This window comes from Equus przewalskii, chromosome 3 (assembly GCF_037783145.1).
Source record: "Equus przewalskii isolate Varuska chromosome 3, EquPr2, whole genome shotgun sequence".
NCBI lineage: Eukaryota > Metazoa > Chordata > Mammalia > Perissodactyla > Equidae > Equus > Equus przewalskii.
In genome coordinates, this window is record NC_091833.1 from 88,037,822 (window position 1) to 88,051,249 (window position 13,428).

At 38.5% G+C, this 13,428-nt stretch overlaps 1 protein-coding gene across 2 annotated transcripts in view; it reads right to left on the reverse strand.

Moving 5' to 3' along the window:
- The window catches only part of WDR19 (WD repeat domain 19), a 92,235-nt gene extending 79,583 nt beyond the window's left edge, over positions 1-12,652 (reverse strand). The window contains exons 1-5 of one of the 2 annotated variants that reach the window (XM_008520684.2): positions 12,396-12,652; positions 9,625-9,716; positions 9,251-9,316; positions 6,458-6,583; positions 2,300-2,415 (exon numbers count right to left, since the gene is read on the reverse strand). In XM_008520684.2, coding sequence (XP_008518906.1) covers positions 2,300-2,415; positions 6,458-6,583; positions 9,251-9,316; positions 9,625-9,716; positions 12,396-12,401 — 406 coding nt within the window. In that variant the 5' untranslated portion in view covers positions 12,402-12,652. The remainder of the gene's footprint in view (positions 1-2,299; positions 2,416-6,457; positions 6,584-9,250; positions 9,317-9,624; positions 9,717-12,395) is intronic. The other variant, XM_070615128.1, reaches the window with a different exon arrangement.
- Positions 12,653-13,428: the final 776 nt, after the last annotated feature.

The window sequence follows — 13,428 nt, forward strand, 5'->3', positions numbered from 1 at the left end:
ACTCACTCTGGCATTTAGGCTGAGAATATTCTGTAGTGGGGCAAGAGTTGAAGCAGGGAGTCCAGTGAAGAGACTGCAGAAATTCAGGTGGAAGATGTTTGAGGCCCACACCACAGTGGAAGTAGGAGAGGTGGTGAGAACAGACTTGATTCTGGAGATATCTGAAGGTAGATACTACAAGATTTTCTGGCAGATTAGATATAGAGGGTATGAGAAAGAGAAGAGTCAAAGGATGATGTTAAGGTTTGGCCTGAAGATCTAAAAGAATGAAATGTCACCAACAGTGAGAGGAAAAGCTGTGGGTCAAAAAAGTTTTGGAGACATTAAATTTGAAGCATTTACTAGACCCCTCATCAGAGAAGTTGAGTAAGCAGATGGATATATGAGACTAGAGTTTGGAAAAGATAAATATAGGCGTTGTCAGGATACAGATAGTATTTCCAATCAGGAGACCAGAGCATGAAAGTGAAGGGAATATTCAGAGAAGAGAAAGGGATAAAGGAGATTTTGCTGATCACAGATTAAGTGCCTTGGGTGGTCGACTGGATATGGTGTCCAAAGAGATGGGCATTAGTAGGGAAAAAGGAGTAGATGAACACAGGTGGAAAGATGCCGAAGACAAATTTCTTTCTATACCCAAAAAAGGGAGAAGAAAATCTCTCTTCCTCCTTCTGCCTATATACCTCAAGACCCTTTTGCTTCCAGTGCTGAGAGCTCAGGTTAGCCTTAACATCAATAATAACAGTTAACACGTTTAGCGCCTACTTACACTGTTCTCGGCACTTTACATGTATTGACTTATTGAATATGAACTCACAGTTAATATACTATGGTAACTGAAGTTTGAACCATGTTATTGGGAGACTGGCAATATTTAATTAAACTGTAGTAAATAACAATTATTTACATCAGAAACATGCAAAGTGGGAACTGCCTATATCTAGTCTAGTTCAAGAAAATAAATCAGTGTAAGATGAAGCAAGGTAACAGATTTTAGTTACTGTAAAACACTGACAGATCACGCCACCATGTAGCAGCTACGTAAAGTGGAATAGCTTGGTTTTAGGAAAGTAAGTTATTTAAAAGGTAAAAAAAAAGCAGAGCCACAAATCACAACCAACTCCGACAGAGGCAGCTATATATTTAGCTAAGGCACCTAAGATATATAATTAACCTAAATCTTTTCAGGTCCATTTTACACAGTTAATAAATAAGACTGAGAACAAGATCAATATCCATATTAAATACAAAGATCACATATAAAATCCTGTATATATGACAAGTACCTGACACAAAATAATGATGCTTTGACAAATTATTTTCTTATACCTCAAGTGTCAACATTTCTGGGGCCTATAAGTTAACTGGTAGGATACACCTACAGATGAAGGGGGATACAAAAAATCCCTAACTGAAGTTAAATAAACTAATTAATTTATATGGTGAAAGTTGATTTTTGTAACTCAAAATTTTTTAATTTTTCAAACGAATCAACGATATTACTGTTTAGCTGGAGCACCAAAAATATTAATATTAAAGATATACATATATGTGAAAAAAAAGGGAATAATCAAGTGTCCTTAATTGAAAGGCACTTTCTGAAGTATTCTGTGAATACTCTTGTCTCCAGAGTTTAATTCCTTCTTTCTCAGTAAATTATGCTTTTCTGGCCTGGGTGTAGTTAAGCCCACTAGTTTCACCACGTACCAGCATGATGTCACAGTGATTGAAAAGAATCAATACTCTTTCTTCTCGGGTATTGAGAAGGCAGATGCTAAACGACCAGAGGCTGAGGGAATCAAGAGACTGAACCACGAAGATCAAACAAGAACACACACCCTCTAGTTATATACCGCGAAACAAATGTAACTCATAGTCCACGCTCAGACTAAACTGGTGCTTGGAGAGAGTGAGGGGTCAGAACTAGGAATCGGGATACGCTCTGTCCAAGCAGTCACCAGATGTTTTAGTCCATCTGCTAATGTGTCGAAATGCGTATGAGCTATTCCAAGTCCAGATGTAGAATCTGGGTGAGAAAGGGGAAAATACAAGCCATGTTATTAATGTACCGGCGTCCAAAGGCACAGGCTGACCTTAGAGCACCCTATTCTACGCGGCCTGGGTCGTTCTTAGTAGGCAATGAAGAGGGATCTTCCAGTTCAGCTAGACGTGAGGCTTGACCAGGGGAGACGTACTACCACAAAATTTCCCTTGCAGTCTCAGGGAAATCCGAGGCAGTAAAATTCACATTTATATAAAGCATCTCAAATATTTAGCGGCGTTTCCAGCTATAACCTACCAAGGACAGGAATCTTTCGAGATGTCTGACGATTATAAATAAGCAAATTTCCTTTAACAGTTCCAACAGCCAGGAAACTTCCAACTTTTGACCAAAGAAGGAAAGACATTTGGTCCCTGTAACATTAAGATATAAGTTACTAAACAATTCACAATCACAACCTCGAAATAATCCTTTAAAAAAGTACTTCATGAATAATTTTAACATCTCCTGAGAAGCTGAAGTACAAAATTACAAGTTAATGCCTTGGGACAAAGAGTAAGTGCTAAAGACATTTTGGAGATGCAACAAGATGACCTTCAGTCAGTCAGACTTAAAATACAAATGTGTAATGAATATAGACTTCAATTCAGTCATGATGGAACCTCAGATTTCATAAGATGACTTATGATGAGATAGTTATTAATTTATCTACTAATGATAGTTGTAACTCTAAATAAGGTAAAAATCTTAATGGATGATGACATCTCAAGCTTTAAGAAAAGTAGAGTCCAATAACATGATATATTAACTTGGGAAAATCCTATCTTTTCCAGCTCTGTCACTTTTAAGAGTAGCTCTCTCAGAAGGAAAAGCACATTTCCCTACCACCAGTTCTTACGTGCATTCTAGGACGAACAGGTTGAACTTCTATACAACTCCCTACTAAAGGGAATCAGGGCTCCTTGGAGAGCAACTCATTCTGTATATTGAGGAAAGAAATCACAATGGGTCTAGAAAAGTTGTTCTGAAAATGCCATCCCAGGACCAGCAGCGTCACCTGGGAACTTCAGAAATGCCAGTTCTCAGACGCCACCCCAGTCCCACTGAGTGAGAAACGCTGGGGGTGACGCCCAGCTATCTGTGTTTTAATAATTAGTTCTCCAGGGAATTTTGATGCAGCTGAACTTTGAGAACCACTGATACAGTATGCTACTGTTTTCAGAAAGCAACACTGCTTTCAGGAATGTTGAGGACAGCAATAAAAGAACAAAAGAGTAAACTTAAAGGAGCTTCCTCTGGCTAAATTAGGAAAATGTAAGCATTAAAAATTACATATTTAATTAAAATAGGTTGAGTTTGCGAAAGGCCATAAAATGATGATGATACTTGGAACACAAAAATTCACTTAAAGTATATGAAAAGTAGTAATAACAGGTGAATATAATAATACGTTTAGTTAAAAATTAATTGTAATAAGTAAAGAAGCATTAATATACCAGGCTGCTAAGTTTCTCCTGTTAAGTATATCTTTTATGAAAGATAAATATGCATTTTCCTCTATCTGTTTAAGAGGTGTGGCAGCCATGAGAATATGCCTCTCAGATCCAACTATAGAAAGTGTAATTGGCCAAGGCCGCCAACTGCTAGGCATGGGAATCTATCACCTCAAGGTGCTAGGGCCACGCCTTCCCATTGGCTGCTCCCACACCATGACTGAGTGTGGCAGGAATACTATTGAGGCCCATCCTTGGAAAACATAGGACTCCTTTGATGGGTAACTTTGGCTCAAAGTCTCCCCATAGGCCTAGTTGAACTTTCTTAGAACTGGGCTGCAGTCTAAGAAGTTTCTACCCACCCTTTCTTCCTTCTCTCTCTCCTTCACAAGGGTCAGACATGCATTGTGGTCTGATGGCTCTTCTAACCTCTTTTTGCCCCACCATGTTCCCTCACAGGCATTTCCTGTAATAAATCTCATATATTTAATACTGTTGTGGAGTCTGCTTCTCAGAAAAGATGAATAAAAGAATTGTGAGTGAGCTAAATTGTATCAGAGAGAAGAGGAACTGTATGACAAGAACAAGGTCTGATCAGCAATGGTGGTCACACACAATAAAAGCAGTGTAACATTAGTCCATCTAAATAGTTTATCATTACTAACAGTCACACAACAACCACCTAGAAAGAGGGTTAAATAGTGTATTCCAAGAAGCTCAAGAAACCAAATGTCTTCAAAAGAAGAGCCGACTAAACAGATTCCGTCTCTCTTCTCTTGGGAGATAAGGCCTCTAGGAGGCCCTACAAATTACAACAAGGTACGAAGGCATACATGTTTCCAATAATGTTAACTGGTCAGGCCATGTATAATAATCACATGTATTTATGGCCAAGCAAAACTTAAAGAATACATTATTCTAGAGTAATGCACCTGGCTACAAAAAAATGCAACCTATGTGAAAGGTACAGGCTTAAAAACATTTTGCTGACATGACAATTGAAGATCAGTTAGGAAAGCAGCTGAGCAGAATGACTAGGGCTCAGGTCCGAATGGTCTTGGGAGAAGCAACCATGTCCCATGAGTCAACCAAGAATCAACTGGTTGATGAACCAGACGTTGTATTTAGAGTTTTCTCTGGAAAGACTGCTGTATCCCAGGTGCATAACTACTGTGAGCCTAGGTAGAATCAGGGTAAGTACCACTTAATCTTAAGAAGGTATAAAAATACATCTAGGAAAAATGAAGAAATAAATTCAACCCACTGTGTTAACACAAACTAAGATAGTTAAGTGGCATCATAGAACAATTATATGTGAGTGTATTTTATGTACTATTTAAGATGTTTGAAGTGCTCAAAAGAATTCCAATTAAATTTGTAAATAGAATTTAAATTGTTTAAAGGAAATTTAATTGTTTGAAAAAAAGTAAGAAAAATTGATATGCAAAATTTTGTTTTTTAACTACTAGTACAATAGATTGACCATTAAGTAAAAAACAAATAGTAATGAGTATAGCTTCATATAGCTTCATGAAGTCTTTTAGACATTCAATATTAATATCAATACTAAAACACCCTTGATTTTACCTTAATGATAATTACAATAACATCTACCATTCACTCAATTCTTAATTTCATGCTTGGCCATGACATACAATTAAACATCACAACAACTCTGAGATGATGTAAGGAAATGGATCTGTAGGAAGACAGACAGAGGGAGGCAGAGATACATCAGCTCAAAACAACTGGGACTAATTATGCATTTTTCTCTGGATGAGGATGTGGCCTCACTGATGCTGAATTTGGTTCAAAAGCCAGTACTTGATGTTTATAAACATTCTCTTGAATGGAAGCACACAGAGTATATAAAGTCTTTCTGAAAAGTGACATATCTCCAAAGTGTAAAAGGACAGGGCAAGATCGGAAGGTTCTCAGACCTGGCAAGACGTCATGTTGGGCAGACAAGATCACCTGTGGATGCACGCCTCACGCGTCACTTCGAAGGGAAACTGTGCTAAGGTTATGTTTGGTCTTGTTCTGCTTGGCCTCTTTGCTTCCTCTGGGTTCAGTTATCCCTTGGTAAATAAACTGGAAACTTATAGTCTAATCTTATGGTATGTGTGTGATCTCTTCCTGCCCACTTGTGGGTCACATGATGCCATGAGGCATATATTATTATTATACTCACTTCATATAGATGAAAAAATTGAGGTTTAGAGAGAGGTTAAGCAACTTGTCCAAAATCAAAATTGCAAAGTTTTAGTTGTAAATACTGACAAGCTTTTCCTTTCCATATGGTAACATAGTTTCTGTTTTAGCAGAGATCTGTAATTTATTCCGTCTGCTCAGAATTTTTTTTTCACTTGGGAACTGCCCCACCCTTCACCCTACTCTTCACCTGGTGCGATTATCGATTCTATGGCCCTGCCTACCCCACTCAAAGACCTTTTGAGGAACTGAGTGCACACTGGTGATGTGATGGGGGCATGCTCTTTTCTCCATCATAACTTGCTGTAGAGAATGATATAAGCCAATAGCTGCCAGTAGCCATGGAGAGTGTCTGACTCAGAATGAAGTCAATACAGAGAAAGGAAGAGCCGAGATGGAGAAAGACAGTGTCTCGATTGCATTGATAGAATTCCTAGACCCAGTCATGCCTGAAGCCATCTCCAGATTTTTCCATATATGTTTTATCTCATTTTTGGACTTTTTAATCTGTTCCATCAAAAGCAACTTTTTTAGAAGCTATTTACATTTTACAATTATAATGATTTTATTCTAATTAATTGGGGAAAATCAATAGGATTATACATAACAATAAAAAAAGAAATGAACTTCTTTAATAAGAAAATAACTCATCAATGTATCTTTATAATGAAAATAGTAAGCATTGTTAGCATCAAATCTACAAATAATCATATTTCTAAGTGAAGATTTAAAATAAGAAAGTTATCCTTACCTCATGCCGCTGTCTAACTGGCTGGTTTTATTTGTGTTGGCATCCCATAGATAAATGCTACTAGATTTCTCAGCAATCACTGCTAGGATATCTCCATCTTTATCCCAATCCATAGCAACACAGTTACTTTTTAAAAAGAGAGCACAACATCAGTATACTTTTTTGTAAAGTAGGTGAAGAAATTTAAATACTCACCTATTTGTGATTTTTGTCTATAATAAGACGAATCAATCAATTTTAAATAGATTGTAAACTTTCTAAAGTGAGAAACACAACTCACTATTCACTGCTTGGATAACAATAACTTAAATTTTTTGTTGTTGTTGAGGGGATGGAAAAAATTTAAATTCTATTTTAAATGTCATTTTCATATACTATATTCAATATAATTATACCTAATAAGTTAACAGATTTTCTTGGATCCTGTAAAGAACCGAGACTTTTGGTACAACAAACTCATTAAGCACCTCTACAAATGAAGGACATCTGGAATCAAAGGTAATTTGTATGATCAAGTTTTGAAAGGTTTTTTCAAATTTACAGAGAGAAAAAGAAAGTACTGATAAGAAGTGATGTTATATCTAGATAAACTGCATATAAAACACATCAAGGCTGGCTAGAGGTAGGATTGCAAACAATAGGAAAACAATTCTGAACTAGTGAGTGAAAAATGTTATTTTCATTTTATATCTTAGCAGAATAAGAGTGATTTGATTAAGATTATAAAATAGTTATAAATAGAAAATGCTCTATTTAACACTTTTTTTACTGTTTAAAATTATTCCAAAATGTTTATTATAATTTAAAAACCTCCTTGAGGACTAACCTTTTCTTTTCTAACGCTATTTTTCATTTTGAGACTCTTGTTCTTGGTTATTGGCTAAGCCATACTCAGATTTACATTTAAGACAATTGGGAATTACTTTATTTTATTCTTCAAACTGTTAAAATATGCTTTGGGATCTTGATTTTCCTTTCAGAGATTTTGGGAGTAAGGAAGAGGGAAGCTTTCAAGTTGTTGATAAAATTATCTGGCGATTAAAGCCAATACATAACGGCATTTTACTTAGCTGGAGATCGTTTGTCAGTCAAGTTCAACTACGACGAATATAGCAAAAGAGTTCACAAGTAAAACAATAAGGGCATTGTGTACCAAAATAGACATCACAGAGATCATGCAATAAAGCTCATACAATTTACTCAAACAAATTTTTTCCTGTGTCTTATTTTATTTTAGACATAATTATAACTACCTTGACTTCTGTTTCCTAGAATATAGAAACCAGAAACAGGGGCCGGCCCCCGTGACCAAGCCATTAAGTTCTCACGCTCTGTTTCAGCAGCCCAGGGTTTCACCAGTTCGGATCCCAGGCACAGACATGGCACGGCTCATCAGGCCACCCTGAGGCGGCGTCCCACATGCCACAACTAGAAGGACCCACAACTAAAATACACAACTATGTACTGGGGGGCAATGGGGAGAAAAAGAACAAGAAGAAAAAAAACGATTGGCAACAGTTGTCAGCTAGGTGCCAATCTTTAAAAAAAAAAAAAAAAGAAACCAGAAACAATTAAGAGAGCAATGGGAAATGCCAAATGGCATCAGGTGGATGGAGCAGAGCAGAAGGTGGGAAAGGCTGTTAGAGACTGAGAGAAGTAAAACAACCTGATTTGCAAAAATAGTGGCAATAAACTAAAAAAGGCAGACATGAATTTAAAAAGCATGGCAGCATAAGACCATTTAGGTGAAGGACTCTACACATCTTAATAACCACCGAGACTATCAATAAAATAACTAACACAAGTAATGATTACACGGACTCATTAAAAATGCTTAAGTTATGTTTAGTGTAATCTGGAATGATTTCCTGAAAATGGATAAAGTCAAGTCTTTGTTCTTTAAGAAGCTTGTGGGGGCTGGCTCTGTGGCCGAGAGGTGAAGTTCCCATGCTCCGCTTCAGTGGCCTGGGGTTCCCCGGTTCGGATCCTGGGCCTGGACCTAGCACCACTCCTCAAGCCACGCTGGGGTGGCATCCCACACAGAACTAGAAGAACCTACAACTAGGATACATAGCTATGTACTGGGGGGTTTTAGGGAGAAAAAAAAAAGAGAGGAAGATTGGGAAGAGATGTTAGCTCAGGGCCAATCTTCAAAAAAAAAAAAAAAAGAAGTATGTGGAAAGTGTTTTCCAACAATTAGAGAGGAAATACCACAGCAATACAAGCTTATCTTATCTGCCTATACATACACTAAGGCTTGTTTACAATTAAATAAGATTTCTTTCATATGGACTCATTTATAAGCCTACCTTAAACCTTTCCTGTGAATGCATGGGTGTTTATAAATATAAACTCTAATTCATATGCTATATATATATATATATATTTCACTACTTATGATATAAAAAAACAAATCCCTTTGCATATGGAAAAAGCAAAAGAGGAGATACAGGTTATATATAAGATATAAAATTCTATTTGATTATATTTTTAAGACAGTACTTTTTTTATCTTTTAAGAAACAACGCTTGAAAAAGTTTTTTGAGGGGGTCAGCCCTGTGGCCAAGTGGTGAATTTCACGTGCTCTGCTTCAGTGGCTCAGAGTTTCACTGGTTCAGATCCTGGCACAGACATGGCACCGCTTGTCAGGCCACACTGAGGTGGCGTCCCACATGCCACAACTAGAAGGACCCATAACTAAAATATATACAACTGTGTACTGGGAGAATTTGGGGAGAAAAAGCAGAAAAAAAAAAGAAAAAGAAAAAGTTTTTGATTGACCTCTGTACTTACCCAGGTAAGTTAATTTCACTTCTTTTTTGACCATGGCGATCAAAGATTTTCACGATATGATCAGCTCTACAAGCAATCAGAGCACAAAGATATGATTTAAATGTTTCTTCTTATTTATGTATGTATATAGAAAATTTAAGCTGCCACCCAAGTGACTTCAGTGTCCTCTCATGACAGTTTCGTAATTTGTATCTAAAAAGTTATTACCAGGGAAAAAGTTCTATGAACTGTGATGTTAATGGAGATGAAAATATTGTTTTTCCCACCATACAAATATCACACAAGAACTTCTACTGAATAGATGCTGTGGTTATGTGGGCATACAACCATTTGGAGCCAGGATAATTTATTTAAAGCATTCACTGGTTTCTTACCCTGTTACTGCAAGATAGTTTCCTGATGTTTTCTGCCAGATAAACTGTATTGGTGTGCCAAGCCAAGTCTTGTCTAGCAGTGAAAAAACACGCTAAAAAATAAACACAATTTTCAAAACATACAACTAAGAGTTGGTCAGAAAAGATGTCAGAACATGATCATGAAAACAGCAGGATTCAGAATGGCGAAGGCTTATGTTAGAGCTTATTCCAAAGAAGTCAACAATAGAACAAACCAACTAATCAACCACCCAATCAAACAAACAAAAAAACCACAATCTGATTGGAAAAGTTGGTCCTCCACATACAGGAGAACATTTATTATAAAACTTTTTTGCTTTTGAATGGTTTTGAATATTAATTCTATAAAAATGTATAATTTTAGTGTTTTATAGATGTTAAAGATTAAAATAATTTAAACTTGAATTTAGATAATTATTAGTGGCATGGATTTTTGGGGATTACACATAACAAAATCGCCATTTAAAAAAATCTGAACCTTGATAGAAATACAAAATGCATATACTTCCTTTAAAATTATTTTCTTCCTTTACCCATTAGTTATATTTATTTCATCATTGTTTAATTTGGCTATTGGGTGGACAATGTATCAATGGAAAAATCATTCTTTTCACTTAGACAATCTAGCATTGTGGTATCCAATACGGAAGCCACAAACCACATGTGGACTTCAAATTTTCAGTACTTGAAATGCAGGCAGTTCGAATTTAGATGTGCTGTAAATACAAAATACATACCAAATTTCGAAGACTATGAAAGAGAAGGCAAACTATCTCATTGGTAATTTTTTTATATTGATTACATGTTGAAGTGATATTTTGAATTTACTGAATACAATAAAATACATTATTAAAATTAATTTTACCTGTTTATTTAAAAAATTTTCTAAGTGGCTATTAAATATTTTAAATTACACAGACTCACACTATATTTATATCAAACAGCACTGATTTAGACCATCTAGGAACACACAGCTTGAATGAAGAAATTCAGATTTTAATATTAGGTTAAATTACAGATTAAACAGTGCTGCCTACATCTAGGCATATAAAGTTTAGATATTACTACAGGTGGCTTGATGGTCTCAATGGCAAGAGGAAACTCTTCCAATGCTCAAAATTGAACACCAATCAACAGGTATTTCATACATTAAAGAGAAAATGAGGGGCTGGCCCAGTGGCCTGAGTGGTTAAGTTCATGTACTCTGCTTTGGTGGCCCACGGTTTGCTGGTTTGGATCCTGGGCATGGACCCACACACCACTCATCAAGCCATGCTGTGGTGGCATCCTACAAAGAAGAACTAGAAGGACTTACAACTAGGATATACAACTACATACTGGAGCTTTGGGGAGGGAAAAAAAAGGAAGAAACAGATGTTAGCTCAGGACCAATCTCTCCTCACCAAAAAGCATACCTTAAGAAGACTATTAAAAAAAAGAGAGAAAATGAAATCCACCTCTATTGAAAACAGAGGTGTGCTATAATCACAGGTGCATCCAAGTCTTGTGGAGCATGAAGACACCCTTAAAGAAAAAAAAGAATATAAAAGCATCTTAATTTTGCAATTTTGTGACCACATTGCCCTGGAACCCCTTCAGGCAAGTGAAGGATCCTTGAACTTGAATTTCATTAGCTTCATGTAGACCTCCTCTGGCTGTGATCTTACATATTATTTTCCTTCAAAGGAGCTATATAGATAGATGCTCCACCATACAGTGCAGTGGAAAAGGTGCTAGCTTCACAACTAGAAAACCAAGGTTTAAATTTTGCTTTTTACTTATTAGCTGCAGAATTAAAGCAAGTCGCTTAAATTGCCTCAAGCAGAGAATTCTCAACGGTAAACCAGGAATAATGATATCTCCTCACTTCTGATACTTCATAAATTGTGAAGAGCTTTAGCCATGTGAGTTGTGATTACTGGTCAGTCAATTCCAATTTCCACACTAACAGCCATGAGGACGCATTAGGACATATAAAATAAATTTTAAATTGAGCTTTCCATTTTTTTTTTTTTGCTAGATCAGGACAGAGGAGTATTGCTATGGAAAAGCGGAAGGGTGAAAGAGCTGAAGCCTGCGATGGGAGAGTGCGGGGGTTCACGAGAAGCCCAAGCCTAGAAACCGTGCGTGCAGACTCTGATGATGCTCTTGAGCGTTTAAGAACTGCGCGTGCGGGTGCAGATTTCTTCGAAAATAATGTACTTTCGCCACCAGGTGATCTGTAAATTGCACTAGTCACAGGCAATACAATGTGAGATTATTCTTTCGGAGGCTTTTCACTCTTTTTAGGGCGCTGGGCAGTTGCGCGACTTGCCAGGGGTCTAGCTGCTTTAATGAGGCAGCTCCTGACACCCGATCAAGTCAACGTCACTGTGACACTCCGGGAGCATTCACACGACCCGTTCTTTCCGCCGGGCGATATTCGGGGTCTCTACACCCAGTCTGCTCATTTCCGGCCGTGGCGGGGTTCCCTCTTGCAGCACCGCTTCAACTCCGATCGCCGTCCCAGAAATGAGAGGCCTCCCTCTCCGCCTTCTCCTCTTCTCCCATCTTCTTTCCTTTTCCCTCCTTCCTTCAACTTCGCCCCAGCTCTTTCCCTCCCTGGTCACCCTGCTCTCTTCCCCACTCCTCACGCACTCTGGAGGAGTGAGGGGGTTCACAAGGCCCTGTCCGCAACGCCACGCTCGGCGGGCTAACGGAGGGGCCGGTGGTCGCATCTTCCCGCCCCCCAGGGTTTGTAAGTTATTTACCTTCATCTCAAGGCTTCAGCGGCCGCACGATCTAGTAAGTGCGCAGGCGCACCGGGTCTCCTCCTAGAAGGCTACCGCGTTCCCGTCACCCAGGAGACCGCGCGAGCAGCGACCAATCAGCGAGCGTCAGCTGAGGGAGGAGCCCGGGGGTACTCCGCGGAGGAGGGCGGAAGGCGTGGACTGTTGTCACGTGATGCCAGCGGAGCTAGGCCGGGGGATGCTGAGCTTCGCGAGGCCTTGCTGCGCCCCGGCTTCCTGGTTGGGCTCTGATTGGATGAGACCTGGAGACTCGCCCGCGGGAGGCGGGCTCCGTGAGTTCTGAAAGGCGCCTGCGTAAAGCCCCTCCCTCTCTCTCTCTCCCCTCTGGGTTATTAAAAAGCCAAAGCTGTCCGGAGGGGTTGCCAAGTAGTTCAAGAAAAAAAGGCGCTGCATGTTCTGTAGAAGCAGGCGGGAATTGGCTCATGGGACGAATACTCTTGTAAAGTCCACGCAAGACTTTTGCGTGAGCCTATGTGTCATCTCTCTTTTTTATCTTCAGGTTCTGGGCTGGAAGGGATGAGATATGCGAGGTAGTTTTTTTCAAGGCCTTAACATGCCAGCTAAATGGACCAGCTAAAGTGGACAGGCAAAGGAGCTCTAATTTCTTCTCTTTAGACTTTGGACCTGGCAGCTTTTGCCCAAGTATCGTCCCCTGCCATATATTTGTGCTTCATTATTTAGACTATGAAAGTGCATCTTTTGCCCAAGTGTCTGAAAGTTTTGAAACGCCTTTCTCTTTTCAACATTGGGTAGGAATCTGATTGGCTTAGAGAAAATTAAATGATGATTTAAAATAGCTAATGGTGAATGTTTCTGGATTCTTAAGTAGGGTACTGTTCCCTTGCACTGGGGTTTTTCATTAGGAATTTCTTAAATTTTTACTGAAAGATTACTCTGCAACCGTTCAAGGGATACTAGAGTTAAAAACTGGTTTCTGCTGAGAATATATTTTGTACCTTTAGATGTTTAAGTTCAGGTGCAAGACCTGCACACT